The sequence below is a fragment of the Lampetra planeri genome, chromosome 49 (assembly GCF_965212315.1).
Source record: "Lampetra planeri chromosome 49, kcLamPlan1.2.h2, whole genome shotgun sequence".
Lineage (NCBI taxonomy): Eukaryota > Metazoa > Chordata > Hyperoartia > Petromyzontiformes > Petromyzontidae > Lampetra > Lampetra planeri.
The window spans coordinates 9,315,303-9,338,664 of NC_136155.1; the positions used below are offsets into that span (position 1 = coordinate 9,315,303).

The 23,362-nt window shown below is 41.4% G+C and overlaps 1 protein-coding gene across 3 annotated transcripts in view; it reads left to right on the forward strand.

The window, feature by feature from the left end:
- The window catches only part of LOC144733997 (paraspeckle component 1-like), a 92,122-nt gene that overhangs the window by 37,235 nt on the left and 31,525 nt on the right, over positions 1-23,362 (forward strand). The window contains exon 9 of one of the 3 annotated variants that reach the window (XM_078616027.1): positions 1,103-2,198. The exons of the other annotated variants lie outside the window; for them this stretch is intronic. Within the exon in view, the coding sequence (XP_078472153.1) occupies positions 1,103-1,297 (195 nt within the window). The 3' untranslated portion in view covers positions 1,298-2,198. Of the gene's footprint in view, positions 1-1,102; positions 2,199-23,362 lie in introns of those variants that run through there. 3 annotated transcript variants of the gene reach the window in all.

The window sequence follows — 23,362 nt, forward strand, 5'->3', positions numbered from 1 at the left end:
AGTTTTAAGTATGTAAAACATGTCTGCATTTGGTTGCTGTTAATTATTTAGCTACTGCCTTACATTGCTTATTCCTGTACGAGCGCTGGAAACGGCTGTGGCACGAACGGTTCGTGTATACAACACGCCGAGAAAATAAATTTCAAACGTACATACTGCATGCTTACGTGAAGTAGTAATAAAACACGGTATCGTACATATTTATTTCTCTAGTAGCAGACGTGTCATGGTGTATGTAAATTTGGAAGAGCGGACAGCTCAGGTCTTCATTATAAACAGTAGTGCACGTCTTGGGTTTTCTTGGGTTACTTTGGCTGTCTGGTATTGATACGCCCCCAACCGTACGGTTCATACAACTATAAACAATTACGACTACTGATTTTCCACTTCACTTGAGCCTTATTCAACATAAATTTGGGTTTAATATATATTTTTTACTTTAGTGCTGCCCAAAAGTCCTCATTTTGGACAGTACATTGCTTTAATCCCCACCTGTTAACATGTGAAGCATTGTTTTATTTTTGTTCACTAGTGCCAGGTGGTTCTGGGTGCTGCAGTCTAACGGTGTGTATTGTGTACGCCTGTTTCTCTCCCCTCTCCTGCCCGGTACCACTGGACTGGCGGTGTAACGGCTGAATGTGTGTGCTTTATCACGCACACACTCGTACGGACATCCGACCCTCACTGAACATTTAATTTTAACTAAATTGCTCCGTTGCAATTTATGAACGATATTGTGTATTTCACGATGAAATACGAACATTTATACGCCAACTATGAAACTTTTGTCGGACTACCTTAACTATAATTTTTGTTTAATATTTTCAACATTTAACTATTGTTGTAAACCTACCTACAAACGTATTGACTACGATAAATTGATTTTTTAAATTATCTATTGCGTATATATCTGACAATCAAAATTTGGGGGTGGGTTATCCTGGGGTCCTGGAAACTTTTTAATGTCACCACTACATTTTTTAATTGCTTGCAACTATAATTTCCTACCAAACGCAACATCTCGAATTTGATCATATTTTCCCTCTTTCGCTGTCCCTTAAACGCGACAACCATGCAAACCTGTTGGCATGCCGGCCAGCAGTATGCTGATCGTTATGGGCAGCAGCAGCAACAGCAGCAACAGCAGCAACAGCAGCAACAGCAGCAGCAGGGGGCTGGCATTGGGAACCGTGGCACGGCCGGCAACAGGGCCTTCATGGCCACGGGTGAGGCCAACGCCTACTCCTCGTACGGAGGAGGCGACTATGAAGGTCCTAACAAGCGGCGCCGCTACTAGACAGCTGGGCCCTGGTGCCCCACAGCTGCCTTTCAAACAACTCTCAAAAGCCCCACTCCTGGCCATTTAGTGTCTAACTCGACCGAAATACGTGACCTCTTGCAGAAGCTGAGCTGGCGTTTGAAAATGTAGAAGTAATTAAAAACAAAGCCCGTTTCATCTTCCGGTAAATAGGCCATGCCTTTTCTCTCCTTAAATGGGACTTTAAAAAAAGTTGGGTTTGTTTTAACGGTAGACCACCATGACTTTTATAAGTCAAGTAAACACGAGGGGTTTAATTTTTTTATCAATGTACATTGGTGTTTACTTTGAAAAACTAAATATGTTACACGATCGTAAGTAGATAACAGTTATCTTTGTGGCAGTCTGAACTAGAGCCTAGAGGGATGGTGCACACCACTGAAGTCCAGACAGAAGCATAAAAACCACACTCCACAGAAACCAATGTGAAAAAGTCAAGCCCCAACGTAGGAACGTGATGAAAAAAATATTTGCATTTTGATCGTATCAAGTAAAAAATCCACTTTGTGAGTTCCGCTGTATAACAGTGTGCATTATTTGGACTTTGGTGTTGGTGTTCCATTGCTCAACCCCTCATCCTATATCTGCTGTCCATATAATTTGCAAGCTCCACTTTATGCCAAACAACCGGAGAATAACGTAGTCTTCGCGCATATATGGAAATCTGCGTTTTATTGCTTTTGAAAATGAGCGGTGTTTTAGTGTTGGAAGACCTGCTTAATATTGATCATCAGTGGTTTTAATTTCGTCCGTCTTTTCCCTTTTATTTTTTTGGTAGTTTGATAAAATACTCTAGACGGTGTTTTTTTGGCAAATGTGTGTAGAATGTACGTTAAGTAATTTTTCAGGTTATCATTAAACATTCTTTTTTCTATCTTAACTAAGTTGTGTTTGATTACATCGCGTGTATCTTGATGTCAAGAAAGGCTTTGAGAAAGTGTGCCTAACTAATGGGGGTTCACATTTTCTTAAACTGTTTAAATGCTTTATAAGTGTTCCTGCCTAACCATAGCATGCATGGGTTAAGGGCATGGAGCCAGTATGGGCTTGTCACTAGATGGGTAGATGTAAGACTTCAGTCATGGGTCCACAACTCTTGGAATGTAGGACCAGTGGAGAAGCTCCCTAAATGTTACGTCCTTCGATTCAATTCTGTATTCATATTGGGAAAGCATCTACTAAAATTGGAAGATACTGAAGAAGAAAAAGGGGATAAAAGATGAAAATGAGTGAAATAATGTGCATGAGATGGTGTACTTGGGACAGCATGGCCATTTGAGAATCTTCATTCAAAGTTAAAACATTTGTGTGTTATGTAAAATTTAATAGCTCGCATTTCATTTCTTATTTGTTGAAATTACTCTTCTGTTGAGCGCTGCAGATGTATACATTAAAACGTTTAACTGGAAAATTCAGTATCAAAATAAGTATAATTTAATTTAGATAAAACCCTGAAGAGTATCTGATGCTTAAAAAAAGCACCGATCAGCATTTAAAATTAAGTTGTTACAAATTGTTTGGAACTGATAAATTCAACTGAGCCGCTCATACAAATTCTTGGTGAGCAAATGCTTTGATTTTATCAAGGGCCAACTCAAATTTTTCTCTTGATCCGGTGTTACTGGACACATTTTAACGTGTGTGAAAGTGAGTGTTTATGGGCATTCCGCAAACGGTTACCAAGAACAGCCTTATAACCTGTTTAATGCACAGTAGAAGAAGAATATACATTGGAAACTTATCTGATTAGGCACAGATCCTACTATGTTTACCCATGCATTTTACTCATCCGAGCTGCTAAGTTCAAATAAGGTTTTATACATTGGTAAAAATAGTTTTTCTTGTTTTTGCCACTGTCCACTGTTGGATAGTTAGGACTAACCAGCAACCATAATAGCCCTTAACTAGCAATCAGTGGAAAGTGGCAAAGACGATGAGCAAAAACATGTTTTTATCAGCAGTGAATTTCTCAGTGATTCAAGTATGCCGAAGCACTGGCAATGGGCGGCTGGATTTGCCACCTCTTGCTACCAAGACGATGGTCTGCGGGATCACACCTATCCTCGTGGTGGCGAGCTGTTATCTTCTTTCCCCTGGTATTAGCACGGTTGGCTACATATGATGCAAAAGAAGTTCTGCTTACACACAGGAGGTCATGGGTTTGATTCCGACCCTGACGCCTCTAAATTTGGAGTTATATATTCCTCCTGTGGTCGTGTGGTTTATTCCCCCGAATAACTCCAGTTTGTCCTCCATGTTTAGAAATGTGCATTTAGATTATTTTGCTACTAGAAATTCCCACATGGTGATATAAGCCACCTCGATGGGCTGTCATGTGTGGCCAGGTTGCCTCTGAAAAAGAGCTAATAGTTCAGTGGGCTTTACTTGTTAGTTTATCCACATCACCAAACCACCATCTTCATCAACACCGTAATTTTGTCATGAACATGATGATCGCTACAATCATCTCGGCACAGTCGGACAGTGACAGTCTCAGCACAACGTGAATTCATGCGACACCCTGGGACAGTGGGATGAGCATTAGATGTTCCAAAACAACGACACGCCCAGAAAGTATTATTCTATAATAATTGTTTTAATTTTACCATTATTCCATCAGTGTTATCACCATCACACTCACCAGCAGGTGGAAAACGTAATCATATGTGCATCATGCTTTGTTTATTCCATCTGTGTGTAGCTTTGCCATCAAGGAGGTATTTTGTAGCCACGGTTGTATTTGTATACAGCCCTTTGTCACCATGTTGGTCAATGCGAGTTTTGAAAATCGGGGAGCATGCAAGTACAGTGCAGTGGATGTTGCTGCACTGACCTCTCATGCCCATGCTGCTCCCAACATATCTTGGCAGCAACCCATGTCGCCCGTTATGCATGGTGCCCACTCATCCAACTACCATGCTCACGTGATCAAATACATTGTGTAAATTGATCAACGGCAGCCTTACCCGAAGCACATGTAATAGGACATTTTTGCCAAGACTTAGGGGCGACTCCGACTTATCCACTCCGTTTATGTTAATGGTTCAATATTGGGATGTTCGGAAAACCTCATTAACGTGAGTTTGATCGAATGTGATAGGAAGATGGTGTGGATCGTGTAGGCTGCGTGGATACTGGGCCATCGGACGACTGTTGCCCAATGTAATTTTTTTACGAAAAAAAAATTATCACTTCCCAGTCTCATGGCCTGCAAAGAAAATGTGAAAATGTATTTGTACATTGTTTTATCATTTTGCTTTTACAGTAACCTTGAGTGGAGCTGTAAAAGTCTATTGAAAATCGCCGGGTGGATCCAATAAGTATTTGACTGTAAGGATGTGCTTGATACCAGTGATTTGGCTTTAACTCCTAGGGAGTAAAAGGAGGTATAGATATCTAATGCTTCCATCTACAAATCCAAGACTCCACAATTAGCCATGGACCCTAAAAGTGGTTATGGGAACCAAAATGTTAAAATCAATGATGGAGTTGCTGGCTGAATTATGTTTATAAGCATTTAACATGTTTTCATGAGTTACAAGGGCATGTTTGAAAGGTAGGAATATAATTTTAGTTTGCACAAAAGAATAATTTGTGTCACAATATAAGAAAAAAACAGCCTACAATACACATCTTTCTTGGATCCATATCTAACAGAGGTTACACTCAATACGCTAAGTGCTTGCCACAAACGATCCACAACACCTTGCTGGTCTCGGTAAAGAGCATAAACCGTAACACGAACTCCGGTCATCCTTGCAGCGGCTTTTGGCGAGCCACTGAACAAAGACGGTCACTGCGTTGTGTGCTTTCAGATGCGCATTTTTCCGATATTAGGAAACCACTGGAGCTATACAATATTAAATCTAGATCAAGAACATTTCTTGAGAACTGCATTGTGTTTAGTTTATTGTCCTTCCGCCGCACCTCTGATTAGTATGCTTGGCTGTGTATGGTGCGAAAGAAGTTCAACACACTAAGAGGGCACTTGACTGACCATTTCACAATTCAAAAGGGAGCAAGCCTGACTTATTTTGAGTCGCTGTCAAACCTGTCCAGAATTTCTGATATCGGTGTCTGCCTCCTGGACTTTCCACCTGCAATAAGAGTTTCACCTGCCGACTTCCCAGTGTTGCCGTTTACATCCCACAGCATTGCACTCTTCATGTGGTGAGGAATTTTAGGTTTACCTGCAAAGGATGGCCGACTTGTGTAAGTCCCAACAGCTTTTCGTTTGAGCATTGTGGCGGGCACGATGTGGATCTCAGAATGGCCATAAGACCGAATATAACCTGCTGCTATGAGGTGGCTGATGAGGCTCCCCACAGACGGCTGAGAACCCATTCCACCAGGCCGATTTCTACCTCTTGAGCTAGGGCTGCCAACATCCCTGTGACCTGGGGAGTCCTCGCGCACGTTTGAGACATTACAGGTTGGATACCATCTCTTCTCAGGATGCCCTCCTTAGGGAGAACGGTCCTGCCAGTAGGCCGTATAGGGATCGGCCTGCCCCTTCCTCTGGGTTACCAGCTCTGGTAAGGTTTCTCAAGTTAATACCGGAAGAGTCCAATAGGTGGTGACAGTGATATCAAAACAGGTTGTGTGCCTGGTATAAACTGGTTTTTGATGATCGGTGTTACAGCCCACTAGACTCCTACCCATCCCTGCTGCGACAGGCTTCTCTCTGCATGGTTGAGAGGTGAATAGAATTCATTCACCAATGACTTTGGCCATGGTCAACTGTCCATAATAGATCGCGCAAATATAAATGTGTTGTTAAACCCGCAAACCACCCGAAAAAGCCAATTGATAAGGTTTGTGTCTTACACAAAACGTGCCAATTCCACAACTTTTACAGTTTGTGAATGTGATTTCATAATTACTCCCAACACATCGGTGTGCAGTACTAGAAACGAATTGGCACGTTTTGTTTACATAAACCTTATTAATTGGCTGTTTCGGGTGGTGGCAGGTTTAACATTTAAATTTCGCGATCTAATTCCAAAAACCTCTAATATTTTTCGCAAAAGCCTGCTACGTGTTAAATGGCCAACCGTTTTGTACAATCATTGGTGTAACATAAAATAACAATAAGCAGTGTGTCTCGGATCTTTGTAGGACCCATATCTAACAGAGGGTCCTTGCCGATACACATTTTGTAGTTAAATAAAGATCAAGCAAGTCTGATTGCTGATTAGACACTGAATGTTGAAACTGGTCTGGAATTTGCTTCTGTTGAACCAGTGCTGGTGAAATTATGGAAAAAAACTTTTATTTAATGTTGAAGGACCGATAAGTGAAAAAGGCATTGTCTGCTTATTTATTGTTTGTTATATTCCACTTGCTTGTAGAAACAGTGTTGGCATCAAATCCTGGGCTTCAATGGAAAAATTCACGTAAGAATACCACTTGAGAACAGAAGCAATAAAGATTCAGTTGGTGGAGGTTGCTGTTCATGGATTGTGGACATGACGTTTTCCGTAAGGATCGCATTCTCCCCTGAGTATGGTCTGCTCCCATGCGGAGAATCCCGAGCCCTTAATGATTGAGTAGGCACCTTGCATAGCTCTGAACACCCCAATAGTAGGTGCACACGGCAGGACCCTGCCCGAGAATTACATTCTGTCCCTTTGTGAAGTAACATTTCACATAACTCTCCCACGCAGATTGTCATCCCATTCAGATTCTTGGGATCCACTGAATAAACATTTGTTAGCTGTGTGTGTGAAATTTCAGTGTCAGCTTTAGCTGGAATATCTATCAAGTGCCAAAATAAAATAGTGCCATTTTGCCTCTTGCATATAACCATCCACATAAAAAGTATCCTATCGGCGACACGGCCTTCTGGGACCGCATATCGGCAGCAATTGGTTCAACGCAAGCAAATTCCTGACCAGTATTGACATCCAGCGTCTTATCATCAGTCGGACTTGCTTGAATCAATGTTTTTGAACTGTCAGATGTTTACAGTTTATAGGCATGGGCCCTCTTAAATATGGGTCCTAGTTCGATGATGCAAAACTCCAATGTGTAATACAAAGCAATCATTAGTGTCATTGTGGAGAATAAAAGTAGCTAAAGCAAGAGAAATCAACCTTAACATATCTGTCCTGAAATCTTGACTTAAAGCTTTAGTTACTGCAGGAAGTCACGTAGATAGTTTCAAACCTATTTACGTGACTTTACCGAAAGACCCAAATATATATCCGTATTTTCATGAGTTAAATTACCAGACTAATCAGTTAATTCAAGTAATTCAGTAAAATGTCTCCCTGTTGTTGCCACGTGTGCCACGGGACAGGTGGTGATGAGCGGGGTTTGGGGATGTCTTTCGACATTGGCCGTGGCTTGCTGGCCGAGCAAGAATTTGGCAGCAAGCCACCAATTCATACAAGCCCCAAAAATCACTGTAAAGTTTTGATTCAGGTGGCTAAATCGTCCTCAACTCCAGTCAAAGCAGCGCTGTCAGTGCCTTGTGACCTGCTGTGGATACGAAGGTGCTCTATACACATCGTACAGAATGAAGTTAATAATTTTGTTCTCGTCCTTGCATTACATTTATTGTCTTAGTTATTGCAGTTTGGCGCGGTGGGATCACCTGTGCCTCACAGCAACAAGCCCCCAGGTTCAATTCCCGACTTGACGCCTTTACTGTCTGGAGTTTGTGTTCTATTCTGCATGGGTTTCCTTCCACAAATAAAAAAAAAACCCCACAATCTATGCTGAAAAATCGCCTGCAAATCACTCAATTGGGATGACTCGTAGCAACATTGCCCCCCTCCTGCAAAAATATAACTTTACAGGACCCACTCGAAAAGGTTCTTGATCCCCTCTGAGTTTCCTGTGGTCTACAAGCGTCTGTCTCGTTGGGGTTTTTATGATATTGTTACACAGCATATTGTGGTAACTGTATAGTTATAACACTTTACACCCTCTACACCGGCATTCGGTTTCTAAATTGCTGCTGCGTGTGGCGTTTCTTTGGTGCTGCGCTTTTAAAAACGAGGTTTTTCACCAAAATTATTTGACATTGATTTCCATGTTTCCATTTACTAATTGATAATAGATTCTGGTTGGCCTTTCCCATGCCACTTTTTCAAATTACTCCCTTTGTCGAGTTCTTTACCAGTTTAAACAAAATTCACTTGAGCTGTGTACACTAGTTTCCTCTTGGGCTAGAGGTTATTAAAACCACGAGATTCGGTTGTGGTTGACATTGGCGTGATGGTGATTCTCAGTGGATGGACTTGAAGTTCGCACTCGTCACAAGAATTGGCAGAAACAATGGTTGCAGCTGGTTTAGATCTTAACCAATTCAACTCATTGGAGTGCAAGACACAAATTTGTGTTGTGTTTTTATTTAACTTAAGTAGCCCTCTTTACACTCGAGTAATTGTTTTTAAGAAGAATGTTGCTTTCCCCTTTTATTTCAACTGTCTTCTTACCATCACGAGGAACTGCATTAGCAGCGCATGACCACCACGTCCAGTCGAATGGCCCACCTGAAGCAATTTCAGAGCTCGAGTTACTTCAACCGACCTCTATCTGCACTGTAGGGTCATGTCTCTTGTATGACCTGCAACAAGCATGACATTTCTAATAGATTTTATTAATTCTCACACCTAAACCCAAGTGATGTGAAAAAAATGGAATGTTTTTGGATTTTTTTACAGATATTTGTGACCAAACTGACACCAACTTGGTTTACTTGAGACTTCTGGTTTCATCACGACTAGGTGAAACCAACAAAATATTGACCCAGTGTCTCAGGGGTACCAACTCTATGCTCTTGGCGCCCGAGCACCCCAGCAGCATTCACACATTTTGCAGTATAATGGCTGGAGTGCCCAATCACAAATATCGAGTCTAAGTCTGCCAGGATCAATGCAATGTGGTCCTTTTTGTGTAAAGTGGACTGATTGTATGAAGGAGAGGCTGGCCCCAGCTGTAGTAGGATTTGCAGCACTTGGTCAGGGTTTCCACTGAAGATGAACCCAGACCCATGCTGCATTGAATATGTATACTTTTATGTAGGTTTCTGCCTCAAGTAAAAACTTTCTGAATCGCAAGACGTTATCAAGAAGTGTCTTGTATAGCGATGATTGGCCAACTTCACTAAGATTTATTTTGCACGTTGAAGGAAATCAGAATAGGGGGAAACCTGTGTGTACGTGAGCATGTGAAGGGATAACACTCTAAAGATCCTTAAACATTGGCTCACAACACTATTTTTGTCTTGCCGTCTCTGGCCACAAAGCTTGGGTGTGTTTTGTGAGTTTTTGCAAATCTGTTATCTACCGACCATTTTCCACAAAAGTGCTGGATCGTGGACCCAAGCTGCCATACCCAGAGAACAGCATGGGAAGTTAGTTTGAAATGTCATTGATCAAAGTGGGGATCATGAGAGAATGTAATTTCTGGGGCTGAGTTTGTCTCTTTTTGTTTTATATCTGTTGGAGGGTGGCCTCTGTGCATTCCTGCCAGAGGTCTTCCGGTTAAATGCGCAGACACGGTTCTGCTGCTGTGGAGCACGCGAGCAACACTGGTGGACCCAGAGCGGGTTATCTGCTGGCAGTCCGGATTCTGCACCACTCACGGGGAAAGCCCACATGTCCAGTGCTTTGGACAAACTAAACACCTGGTGAATGAAAGTGTCCAAGAGTAAATAAGGTTCTGTCGTAATGTGTAACTACATGGAATGGCCTTTTGTATCCAAACCATAGAAGATTAGAACTTCAAGAACCAATTTATCAAGCAAGGTGTTGTACCTTGTAGCCTGTTAATACTACACCCCGCACAACTCACGGTTATCATATCACCTGTGAGGTATACAAATAAGCTTGCCACATGGAAAATGTGTTTAATTTGGCAATGAAAGAAAAGTTTAAAGTACATCACAAACTTAAATATACTCTCAGTTCGTTTGGTAAAGTCACGTAGGTAAAAAAATGAAATTAAAATGAATAAAAATAAAATAATTAAATCACGACGTTTTGGAGGCAACACAAGTCTCCGTCATCAGGTGGGACCGTCACAACCAGATTTGCTGCATCAAGTGACGGAGACTTGTGTTGCCTCCGAAACGTCGTGATTTTATTATTTTATTTTTATTAATTTTAATTTCATTTTTTTACCTACGTGACTTTACCGAAAGAACTGAGAGTGAATCCTTGCAGTCACGAAAGCTTCAAATCTAGAATTAATAAATATACTTTTCAAAACGCCTACATTCGATTATTTATAATTGAATGATCATTACATAACCAAGTGCCAAAGTATAAGAACAGCATTTTCTCAAGTCAAGTTTAACCAAGATTTCACAGGTAAGCATTGAAATCCATACCATATATTAAATATTCTATGGGTCTTTCGGTAAAGCCATGTCGATTCAAAAAATTAAATATCACGACGTTTCGATCGCAACACAAGCAATCGTCTCCAGGTGAGAGAAAGGGTTATTTTTCTATATAGTTATTTTTTTGTCTGCGTGGCTTTACCGAAAGCCCCATAGAATATGTATTCCTGCCGTTACAAAAGCTTTAAGTCAAGATATTAAATAACTAGCTTGTTTGCCCGTCCTAGGATGGAAGCTGTAATATTTACGAAAAAATTTAGCAGATTATAATTGCGTCTCGTGTAAATTTAATGGCAGTGACTCTTGCACAGAAGTATGTCATAAAACGCTTAACTGCATTTCACTGCAGCACTTAATGTCAGTGAATCTGGCACAAAACAAAGGCATAAAACACTTCACTGCAGTTCACTGTAGCACTATTAATGGCAGTGATTCTTGCACAAAACTCAACACCTCACTTCATATCACTATATAACTGACCTTCAATGTTTGGTTCTTTTGGTAAAGTCACGTAGAAGGGAAACAAAATAAAATATAAATGCTCATGACGTTTCGATTGCAACACAAGCAATCGTCAGGTGTGAAAACCACACCAAGAAAATGTAACCTTCAATTTGTTTTATATTTCTATTGTTTCCCTTCTACGTGACTTTACCGAAAGAACCAAGAATATGAATCCCTGCAGTCACTGAAGATTTAAATCAAAATTTTACCTTCAATTTGTTCAAATTCACTGCTCTGATAATTTATTCTCTTCTGCTTTCTGTCGCTGGGGTTGAAATAAATTGGAATTCGATACAATATATGGAAAATCACCGAGAAATGTCTATTTTTACTATAATGTAGAGGCATAAATTAGACTTTCCTTTTGTCTCAAGTTCTGAAGAAATAAAGACACTAAATCTACGTTGTTGCTGCGTAGAATTATTTATTAGATTCATTTTCAATAAAGAAACGTCAAACTTAAAGCGAATTTGCGAAAACAATTACGCTCGACCTGCGCGAGCGTAAAAATCTACCCACTCATGAATATTAATGACGGGGGTGCGGCATGTGGAGTGACGTCACGCGCGTTGCACAGATTCTTGGCGAATCGTAATCTCACTTCCACCTTCGCTGCCATTTTCAACCGTGTGGTGAGAAAGATGTGTGCTGACGTATCCCGCGATGAGTGAAAACTGTTCTACTTGGGTATCTTGAAGCCACTGAGCAATATCTAGCAGTTGGCCAATTGTGCATTCAATTAACCTTTTGTTTTCCATTGCATAATCCTATGGACAAACAGACCATGGCCAAGATACATTACCCCGGAGAAATCTGGTTTACTGATGGGTCGAATGGAATTGCCCACAAAAATAAGGGACTGCATCAGCAATGATGCACAAATAAAATCACATTTGTCATTACCACTGACTTATGTTTACAATGGTGCCCTGAGGCACGTGAAGTTTAAAATTTAGTAAAGAGCAAACACACTTTGAAATTGATGTATAGTAGCTTGATAAAGATAGAAATATGTTATATTTGTTTAGGATTTGCTGTCCATTGTTAAGGAAAAGAAACGGGGATCGTATGTCGATTAAACAACTTTGTCAACTTAAACATTGCTCTGTTTTCTTGGTACCAAAGTAGGGTGTGATCTCTTACCACGCCCGTCCCGTCTCCCTGTCCCCACCCTGTGGAAGCCTTCTTCTACAGCTCTGCTATACGGTGGTGCTCGTGGCGAATGTGGATTACTTGTGCGCACTCGAGTGTCTTTAATGCGTGTTGTATATGAAGTTATACATAACAGATGAGAATTCATAGCAATAATGCTAGTATAAGGAAAGCTTGTATTTCCACCTGGTAACATAGTTCATGTCTTAGAATTGGCAGGTGCATTTACTGTCCTGTGAAAATGTAAGAATATCGTACCGATAGTCAGAAATTTCTGAGTCCGAACCATACTGACAGTGCAGTGATACCTCTCAAAAGCCGACTGGGGTTCGCCAGAATTTCGGCTAAGCCAGAAAGTCAACCCAGAATAAAGCCATGTTTAGGAAACGTAAAGAAACCCGACTCGATCATTGTTTGCTCACTTAACCTCCGCGTGGTCAGAGCGGCATGAAGTCCATAAAGTCAGATGCTAATTTGTAGTAACTTGGAGGTGCGCTTGTCAACATGGGAACATGTAACTAGCTATCTCACCCCGTTTTAATGAATACAGCGGCACGTTAATTTACGCACTACCAATTCTAAAGCCACACATCAGATGGATGTCTGTGGCTCCATTCCCTTGGATGCCTCGGTCATCCTTAAGTTAGATGTCTCTTATTTTGGATATTCATTTTACAAAGATGCATCAAGCATCACATTGTGAATTTCAGCCATCTACCTCTGCAAGATGGTGGTGGTGGTGACTACAGTTGTGATGAACTTAACTCTACAGTTATGGTTTTAAGCATTTTTACATTTTCATATGCTTTTTGTGTTTTGTTGTCCTTCCCCCGCACCTCGGATTAGCATGGTCACCTACGTACATTGTGAAAGAATTGAAACGTACATTAAAAATATTATTTGGGTCTTTCGATAAAGTCACGTAAATAGATAAAAAAATAACAAAAAACTACGACGTTTCAAACGCAACACAAGCGGTTTTCTGAAGACGACCACTTGTGTCGTAGTTTTCGTTTTTTATTTTCTTTGAACCTATCTATGTGACTTTACCGAAAGACCCAAAGAATATGAATTCCTGTAGTCACGAAAGCTTTAAGTCAAGATTTACATTTAAAATGTTAAATATTTTTGCTTAATAAAGTGTGAATTAAATGCTAGGTGGTAGCTACGTGAAAAATATAATTAAGAGGTACATTTTCAGTCCTTTAATGTTTGCAATATTGCAGACATCCAATATAAGTTGAGGGGCTCTCCTTAATGTGTCCAGCTTTGAGAGGTCTCACCAGCCACTTACCAGATAAATTATTTGGTATGCGCTGTCATTAGCTCCACATTTCAGCACTTTTAACTTCTTATGCTACCATGGCCCAACTTGAAAGTCCCACTAGTATAATTTTTGCTTTATAATGGTAGATTAGTCTAGGTCTAACAAAAAGAGTATCCATTCATATCGGTCAACACAGTACCAATAGTTCTTGGTACAAATAGTTACTGCCACGCTCTCATAGATGCCAATCTGTTCGAGTGGCAGTCATGTCTGGGTCAAACCCTATCTGGGTCAAACCCGGACAGGTGCCACCACCACGGGAGATGTGTTCTACAGCATTGACATCTGCATATTGCAACTTGCCGATGTCTGAACATCGTGGGTAATTGTCATGCACACACCTTGTGCCTAGCCAATACAGAGTACTTAACTGGACAGGCTGGTCGGCGCCTGCAATGTTATTGGCAACGCTTGTTTTGGCATTGCTTGTGATTTTGAATCACTTGACCCACTCTGTCATTGATTTCACAAATGTAGAAGTTCCCATGCATTCCCATGCATAGCCCCTGCAATTTGTTGCGAATCCCAGCAACCTGAACATTTTTCATTTGACATTGGCACACTTACATTTGAGCGACATGTCTGCTTCGGCTGTCTTGTTTAAAACTAGTGCAGGGACATCTGTCCATGCATGCATGAATAAATGACTTACTCCAGTATGGCAACCAGTTGAGTTATGTGCAGCAAATTGGTGTTATTGATTATGGGGCGGTGACGCGGCTCTACGTTGCGCAGTGGTTCTCAACCTTTACTGCAACCTTTCACCCCTTTGGTTCTCAATCGTAAGAAAATGTATAATGTTAATAAAGACCACGTAAGCTTTTGTGACCAATATCCTTCATATAGGTTTTTTTGGTTATATCGCGTAAATAAAAATGTGTCGTTAAACCAGATACCACCCGACACAGCCAATTAGTAAGGTTTGTCACGTGAACAGAACATGGCCAATTCGTTACTAGTACAGCACACTGGTGTGTTGAAGAGCAAATCTGGCTGTCACCTGTTGAAGCGAGCTGTAATTACTGGGGAAACGTCGTACTCCGATTGTAAATGTAGATTTGCTCTCCAACGCACTGGTGTGAGTCACGAATTGGCACGTTCTGTTTACGTGACAAAGTTTACTAATTGCCTCTGTCGGGTGGTGGTGGGTTTAACGAAATTTATATTTATGTGATCTAACCCAAAAAACATCTATTATGCTTAATAAATACATAGTTTCGATGAAACAAAGTAGTTGTACTTAGCTGCCCGTGCTCAATTTGTATTTAGATGTACTTTCTAAAACAATCTGGCCATGTCTCGCACCCCCAGAAAGGGTATCTCGCACCCCAGGTTAAGAACTGCTGGCGTAGCGTGTGCCGCTTGTTGCAGAGTTTCGCGGTTTTAATCCGCCAAGACAGCCCTGGTGTGTCAACTATAAATTACTTGACATATGCTTCACAGCGGATGATAAAAGATCCCGTGACATCCTTAGAAAATAGAATACCATTTTGTGGCGCGAACACGGCCCGATTTTACAAATTAAGATAATTACCTGGAAATTACTCTTATTTAAATTACACAGAGTTACATCGCTCTACCGTGAAGCTGCTACAGACTGAAACCTAATGCCTTCGTCATAGCGCAGCCCTGTAAGATGGGTGCGACCGCCAAATGTACTAAATTATTTGCTAAGTATTTGAGTACGTACCTCAACCCCCGTGGCGTGTGCGCCTACTCTTAGAGAATGATACTTATCCAAATGGATAAGATGACTCAATCATGAGCCCCCATTGGCTAGCAGACTACAAGGAAGATTTCGGTCAAAAATAATTTCCACTTTACACAGTCGTTGACCGTTTTGGAGACTCGTGTAAAACTAAGCTCCGGAGCAATTTCCTCAATAGTTTGGATATATGGCTATATGTTAAATGATATTGAAATTGGTATGGCCGCTAATGGTGGCCAGTAAATACTACTGGCCACCATTTTCTTATGCGCCTTGTCTTTGCGTGATTTCGCCTTTTTTAATTCGAAGGTTTCTAGTTTTAGCATTCGGATACATTTCACTTGTGCATTTACTGTCCCATTGTGGAAGTGTACAGGAGAGGGGCACGTGCTGATATTTAAATGTATGCACTGAAAGGTTCGCTGGTTGTGCACCACCACACCCTGGGGAGGACGGGTGACGGATATACCGCAGTATCCCACCATGTGGCATGCCTCGCCAATCAACTTGATTCACGCACTCACTCGCGTCGTGACAAATCCATGTGTGTTCATGTTTGTGGATTAAATGTGTGTTCACTTGTGTCACGTGTGCATGTGTTTGCCGATCGTTTGCATGCATTTGTTCTTGTGCAACCGCGCGCGCGTTTGGGGGTGTTTTCATTTGCACAAATGCTTAACTTTGTATGCATTGTCGAAAAAGAGGTTGCATTTGGTGTGGATTGTGTGCGTTTCAAGTACGTTGTACTGTGAGGGTTATGAGCAGTGCCCTCGTGCTTTTTTTGGTCTTGTGATAAGAATAAAGTGAAGTGTATACAAACTTATTCACTGCATGTGAAACTGCGGTAGATCTGAATATCTCCACTTGTAAGTTTTTTAATGAACCGTTTTGTAGCCTCAATTTTGCTTCCATATTACACTTTCAGTTCCCCGTTTAATTACGTAATGCATCTGAGGGTTTTTGAGACGCTGTACAGAGACGCTGTATGGAGCAATTAACATGACAATGAAAACCCACGTGGACCAGCGTTAACCGCAAATATGGCGTGAGGGCCTCGCAGCCAGATTATATCTCCTTCTAAGTGTATAGACTGGTCGCTTACTCTCCAGTTGGCACCAGGCACTTACTTATAGTGAGGGAAAAAAGTATTTTATCCCCTGCTGATTTTGTACGTTTGCCCACTGACAAAGAAATGATCAGTCTATAATTTTAATGGTAGGTTTATTTGAACAGTGAGAGACAGAATAACAACAAGGAACTCCAGAAAAACGCATGTCAAAAATGTTATAAATTGATTTGCATTTCAATGAGGGAAATAAGTATTTGACCCCTCTGCAAAACATGACTTAGTACTTGGTGGCAAAACCCTTGTTGGCAATCACAGAGGTCAGACGTTTATTGTAGTTGGCCACCAGGTTTGCACACATCTCAGAAGTGATTTTGTCCCACTCTTTACAGATCTTCTCCAAGTCATTAAGGTTTCGAGGCTGACGTTTGGCAACTCGAACCTTCAGCTCCCTCCACAGATTTTATATGGGATTAAGGTCTGGAGACTGGCTAGACCACTCCAGGACGTTAATGTGCTTCTTCTTGAGCCACTCCTTTGTTGCCTTGGCCGTGTGTTTTGGGTCATTGTCATGCTAGAATACCCATCCACGACCCATTTTAAATGCCCTGGCTGAGGGAAGGAGGTTCTCACCCAAGAATTTGACGGTACATGGCCCCGTCCACCGTCCCTTTGATGCGGTGAAGTTGTCCTGTCCCCTTAGCAGAAAAACACCCCCAAAGCATAATGTTTCCACCTCCATGTTTGACGGTGGGGATGGTGTTCTTGAGATCATAGGTAGCATTCCTCCTCCTCCAAACACGGCGAGTTGAGTTGATGCCAAAGAGCTCCATTTTGGTCTCATCTGACCACAACACTTTCACCCAGTTGTCCTCTGCATCATTCAGATGTTCATTGGCAAACTTAAGACGGGCATGTATATGTGTTTTCTTGAGCAGGGGGACCTTGCGGGCGCTGCAGGATTTCAGTCCTTCACGGCGTAGTGTGTTACCAACTGTTTTCTTGGTGACTATGGTTTCAGCTGCCTTGAGATAATTGACAAGATCCTCCCGTGTAGTTCTGGGTTGATTCCTCACCGTTTTCATGATCATTGCAACTCCACGAGGTGAGATCTTGCATGGAGCCCCAGGCCGAGGGAGATTGACAGTTCTTTTGTGTTCCATTTGCGAATAATCGCACCAACTGTAGTCACCTTCTCACCAAGCTGCTTGGCGATGGTCTTGTAGCCCATTCCAGCCGTGTGTAGGTCTACAATCTTGTCCCTGACATCCTTGGAGAGCTCTTTGGTCATGGCCATAGTGGAGAGTTTGGAATCTGATTGATTGCTTCTGTGAACAGGTGTCTTTTATACAGGTAACAAGCTGAGATTAGGAGCACTCCCTTTAATAAGAATGTGCTCCTAATCTCAGCTCGTTACCTGTATAAAATACAACTGGGAGCCAGAAATCTTTATGTTTGAGAGGGTCAAATACTTATTTCCCTCATTAAAATGCAAATCAATTTATAACATTTTTGACATGCGTTTTTCTGGATTTTTTTGTTGTTATTCTGTCTCTCACTGTTCAAATAAACCTACCATACAAATTATACACTGATCATTTCTTTGTCAGTGGGAAAACGTATAAAATCAGCAGGGGATCAAATACTTTTTTTCCCCTCACTGTAGTCTCAACACTTAATGATAAGCGTCCATCACTGATTTTTTTTGCCTTTTTTATAAGGATATGAAAGGGCATTGAATGTCAATCTGATAGCCAATTTGCCCAACAGTTTTACACGAATTAACTCAGGGCAGGCACTGGCAAAATTATTGTCTCAAGTATACTCCAACAGTGCCTGGGGTATCACAAGTGCTATTTAGGTAGTCATAAGTCTGCTTGCATTTGTACACCCATTTTGATGACATGGATTTTTACATATCTAGTTGTGTAGGCCCTGTTCAGTGTCCTGGGCACCTATGTTTCGAGTATTTTAATTGCCTATTCACGTTTAAAGTACTGTGATAAAAAGACGTGCAAAGATTGGTGAGCATAAAAAATCTGCAATGTTACTAACTTTCAAGCAACAAATGTTAGATGTTTTGAGCCGACGATCAGAATTCATCTTTGCATTTAAAATTCAACATTGAAATGTGCTCCAAATGAATTGCTGCTCGATGCAACTAACACTTTAACCTGGATTCTGCTTAGGTGCAACATGCTACATTTCAGCATGTCTACAGGATTGAAATTGATACCAAAGTCCTGGAGTGACTGAAATGTGGACCTTTGTTTATAAAATGCAGTGATGGGTGCCAATCTATAAATGGCAAGTATTAACATTTTTCCCAGAATATGCACGATGGTGGAAGTACCTGACAGTTTGAGAATTAATGGGACATTAACCAAACTTTTTTTGAAGAAGTGCTTTCTATTACTCCACCAACCAACAACAACAACATTAACTGCATGTCTTCCTATGCCCCAGTAATGCCATATCAAGAGTTAACCAACAACTCACAATTTTCTGCCTGACAATTTTGTTAGGTTCAGCCGACAACGATAGAGTTTGGCGTAGAATATATTTTACTTTAAAATAAGAAATCCTAGTTGCTCACAGGTTCTCTGAGATTTACCTGCAGCGTTGTCCAAGTACACAAAAGCAGTCATCTTATTTTAAATATTTCAAATAGGCACTGAGAACTGAATAAACCAGCACCATTGAACGTTGGTTATGAAAATTTTAAACCTTCCTGGCTGCACTGGGATTGTGTGCTTGGCAAAGACAATTTCACGTTTATTTTTCACCAGCAGAGAACTATAAAGAGACCAGGAGAGTAAGGTAATTGGTGAAAAATACCTCGTTCCAATTGGAGAACTCACACAAGGTCTCATGGATATCACCCAATTCTAAGACTGATGCTGTTGGATATATGTTATAGCTGTCACGAGAAAGTCACTGAACCATGCAATGTGATGTCAACTCACGTGAAGTTGCAGTGCAGCAGATGTGGCTGTTTTATTTCAATTCGCGTGCATTCTTTATGCAGGAGAGCTCTTATCTGCTGTGATATGGGGGGCCAAAATAGTGGATCTGGGTTATTTGGTATGTTACCTTTTATCGGCGGGGTAAAAATAACCGGCGGATATTAAGACGAATTTCCTGCACGATGGCTATTATCCGTGAAAAAATTGTGGATAAGTCTTCAAAGGATAGCTGCGGTTTTTGAAGCGGAAGTGCTTCAAACACATTTGTCTTTTTTTACCAGGTAAGGCCCACTGTGCTATGGAGCTCTTTCAGAAGCAACCTAGTCACAAATGATAACTCAATGAAGTAGCTTATCACGTGGAAGTTTATAGCAGCCAAATACTACAATCGCATGTTGATTCTAAATGTGGAGGGAAAACCCAGAGGACCCCAGAAAAACATCCCACGATCACGGAGAGACATGCAAACTCCAAATATACAGACATCTGGGTCTGAATCAAACCCACGGCCGGCATACCAAGCGAGGTAGTTAACATCTCGGCATAATGGCGTGTGCGAGAAACAGTGACACAGAAAGCGACGAAGAGACGGGGATGCGGAAATGCCCTTTTGTTCTCTGCATGGGCCTAGGCAGGACATTGTCGCTAGACGGAAAGATTGACAAAGCTCAAGCATAAGGGGAGTGTCAGCCACGGAATTGAACACGTCCGAGAGGACAATCCACCAGGGAGATTTTGAGGGGTGAGGTCAGATCTGACCACGGGTGTTCGTGCACTGCTCATGGCCAGCGTCAGCGGTGATTTTCTGAAACGCTCGCGAGCCTCCCTAGGTCGACTATGCCTTAAATGAGCACAATGTACGCAGTGTAAACACCAGCGCTTGGGGAGACAAAGGCAACCAGGCATAGTTCTGGTCATGAAATCTTCTTGTTAACCTTATCTGCTTTAATAGGTGCTCACTAATAATTACCTGTGTATGCTACACAAGGAGTGTTTGCTATGAGAATAGCGGAGTTCTTTTTTGCTGATAATAGGATGTATTTGCCGTGCAACTCTGAAAAAATTGTGAATAAAAGGATGCCATTCTGCAAATATTTATGAGACAAGTGGCATGTAGGAAGAATATGACCCGCAGATAGAGGGTTTCTGCAGACCCTACAGCTGCTATAAGCCACGCATAATAGAGTTGCAGATAAATGAGTTCAATAGAAGAGTATATAGACATGAGCAGCTGGCACTCAATACAAGCACACCAATTGATGCAAACAATCATTACCAGGTTAATGCACCATAAGTATATTTACGGACAAATGTAGGGCATTTGTCACTTGCAAGGTTGCTGCAGCGTTTCCGGTTGAGATTTAGCTTCCCAAAGTCCAAACAAATCTGATCACAGCTCTCCGAGTGGGTGACTGGGACACCAACCTACAATTTGATCGTTAAGTTCACTTGACAGCCTGACGTCAATCTCTCAATAAATTGCACGAGTGGGGATCTCGATAGTTCAAATAAAAAGCCACGTTGCTTTTCCATTAAGCAAAGCTTCTCTCGTCATGGATTCACTCACCTACTGCCTGGCAAGTTGCCATAATAACGATTAATGCATTGCAATTATTGCCCTAGTGGATCGTGGCCTTTTAGAGTTCATTGTTATTGTCCAAGGCTCGTGAATAATGGATTCTTAATGATTCTTGGGGTTTAGTTGCCATGCTAAGGATTCAGAAAGCCGATATAAACGGCATGGCTGTGGAAAACCAAGTTGTTGTCGGAGTAAAATTGAAGCTGCGATGTAAAAGCAGACCAGAGGGTTCAGGTGGACATTTTGACATGGAGAAGTTAAAGACTCGCAGCAGGTAAGAAATGGGAGCAAAGTTGCAGCTCTTGCAGACCTCACAGAAATAGATTGGATTTTAATTGGATTTGTAAACATTGTAATGAAACTATCGACTGGTCCATTTATATACGAAGCTCACTGTATCCTGCTCACTGCAATGAAAAATGTTGCCCAGTCCACAAGCCAATGCAATACTAATGATCTGAATTTATATAGCATCTTAATTACTGCAAGCATCGCAAGACACTGAGAGGAGCCTCCAAATTACTCTGCTTGCTGCATTCCAAACTTCCACACCAGGTTTGGTCACAAACTTATCATTTATTAATCTTGTAGAAACGAGATTGTCTTTTATCGATTGTCTGTTATCGATGTTTCCGTCATTTATTCAGGTGATTTATTGGGAATGGTTGTGCAATTACACGATGGAATGTTCATCATCAGCCATTGTCTACTGCTGGATGAAGAGCTCCCCACAACATCTTCCCTCATGGTCCAGTATTTTCATCACCATTGATCTTATGCAGGCACATAAATAGGTCTCATTGCTCCATCTCTATGGTGTTACTTTGGATAAATTTTTTTATTCGCATAAATGGCCAACACCAGTGACCATTATCTGAACCGGGCCTCTCCTTGGTCGACTCAGCCTCAATTGATTACCTAATGTGATGTGTAAAACATTGCCACTGGGGAGACAAAGGTGGTCGGGTTTGGTACTGGCCACCCACCCCCTCGTGCCTTGCTAGCCTTCATAGGTACTACTCGCGAACAGCAGTTGCCCCAACAGTCTGTTCAGGCTATACGAGGGATCTTTTTGTCTGTGTGCGAGTGAATCGTCTCTCTTTGGTTCTTCCGGTAAAGTCACGGAGAAAGAAAAGAAAATAAATAATAGAATACGACGTTTCGATTGCAACACAAGCAACTGTCATCAGGTATGAATGAATGAGAAAACAAACATAGTAAGCTTAGAAATGTAATGCAATGCAACACAGAGAGTCGGCTAACAGCATTTAATACTTTACCTGGTTGATTACGTTCCTCACGAGAGCAATGCCGTGTGTCCTTAGATTCATATCCCGCTTAAGGCGGCGTTTTTCAAGAGTGTGGTCTCTGGTACCACCGATGTTGGGCTGCGACAGTCCTCCAGGCGGTCCGTGAGGCTGTGATGCAAATGCAGGCAAATCTGGACAATGATAACGTTTATTATATACCTTTAGTTTTGAACATGAATTCATATATTACTTATGATATTTCATGTTACCCTGATTAAACTGCCCTAACCCTATGATCTAAATGTGCCCCCCCCTCTAGAAAAACCTGTGTTAAAAGACAAAAAACAAAAAAAGGTTTTTTTAAGTGGTACTTAGGTAAGTGAATCCATTTGGTTAACAGGGGGTGTGGGTGCTGAGTGGTCCACAGGCCAAACAAGTTTCAGAAACTGGCTTTTAGGGGATTTCGGATCTTACTAAAATCGCTTGCTGGGTTTTATTACCAATTTTCTGTCTTCAAGGCCCAGGTCTGCTTGAAAGAGCCCCCTGTGTTAATGGTTACATACAGGACAATTCCTACGACTCTAGGTGCTTAGAGCTTCTGATTTTCGTTGTTTAATAATGGGCTCTTTTTTTTGTAGATGTTCAGAAATGTATTGTTTTGGTTACATTAGCTTTTATAAACTGCAATGAGTTGGACGTTTAAGCTTTTGTTTTGTATTTGCCATAAAAAACCCAGCAAATTATAAATAAAATGGGTATAGAAAGTTGGCTTTTACAGTTTTATGTAGATATTTTTTCTTCCATAATTTTAGCTATGATCTATCTGCTTCTGGATGAAAGTCTGTCCAAGTTTCCCTCATGGGCCTGATGTGCGGAAATTAATATTTGCACAGGAACAGATCCTCATCTCCACTTTGGCCTCTCTCTTGGGCACATTCTGTCCTCTGGCCGCCTCTCAATCGTTTCTCAACCTTCAGCCGTGTTCCTTCTCACAGTGTGTCCTGCCTAAGCCTATTAGTAGTCGTGATGATGTCTCTACCTTGCCTATGTCCTCTAATCGATGTGTTCCTTCTCATCTCGGTGTAATTTCAAGTGGACGTCTATCCATGATTTACGTACCTTTTGGTGTTTCCATTT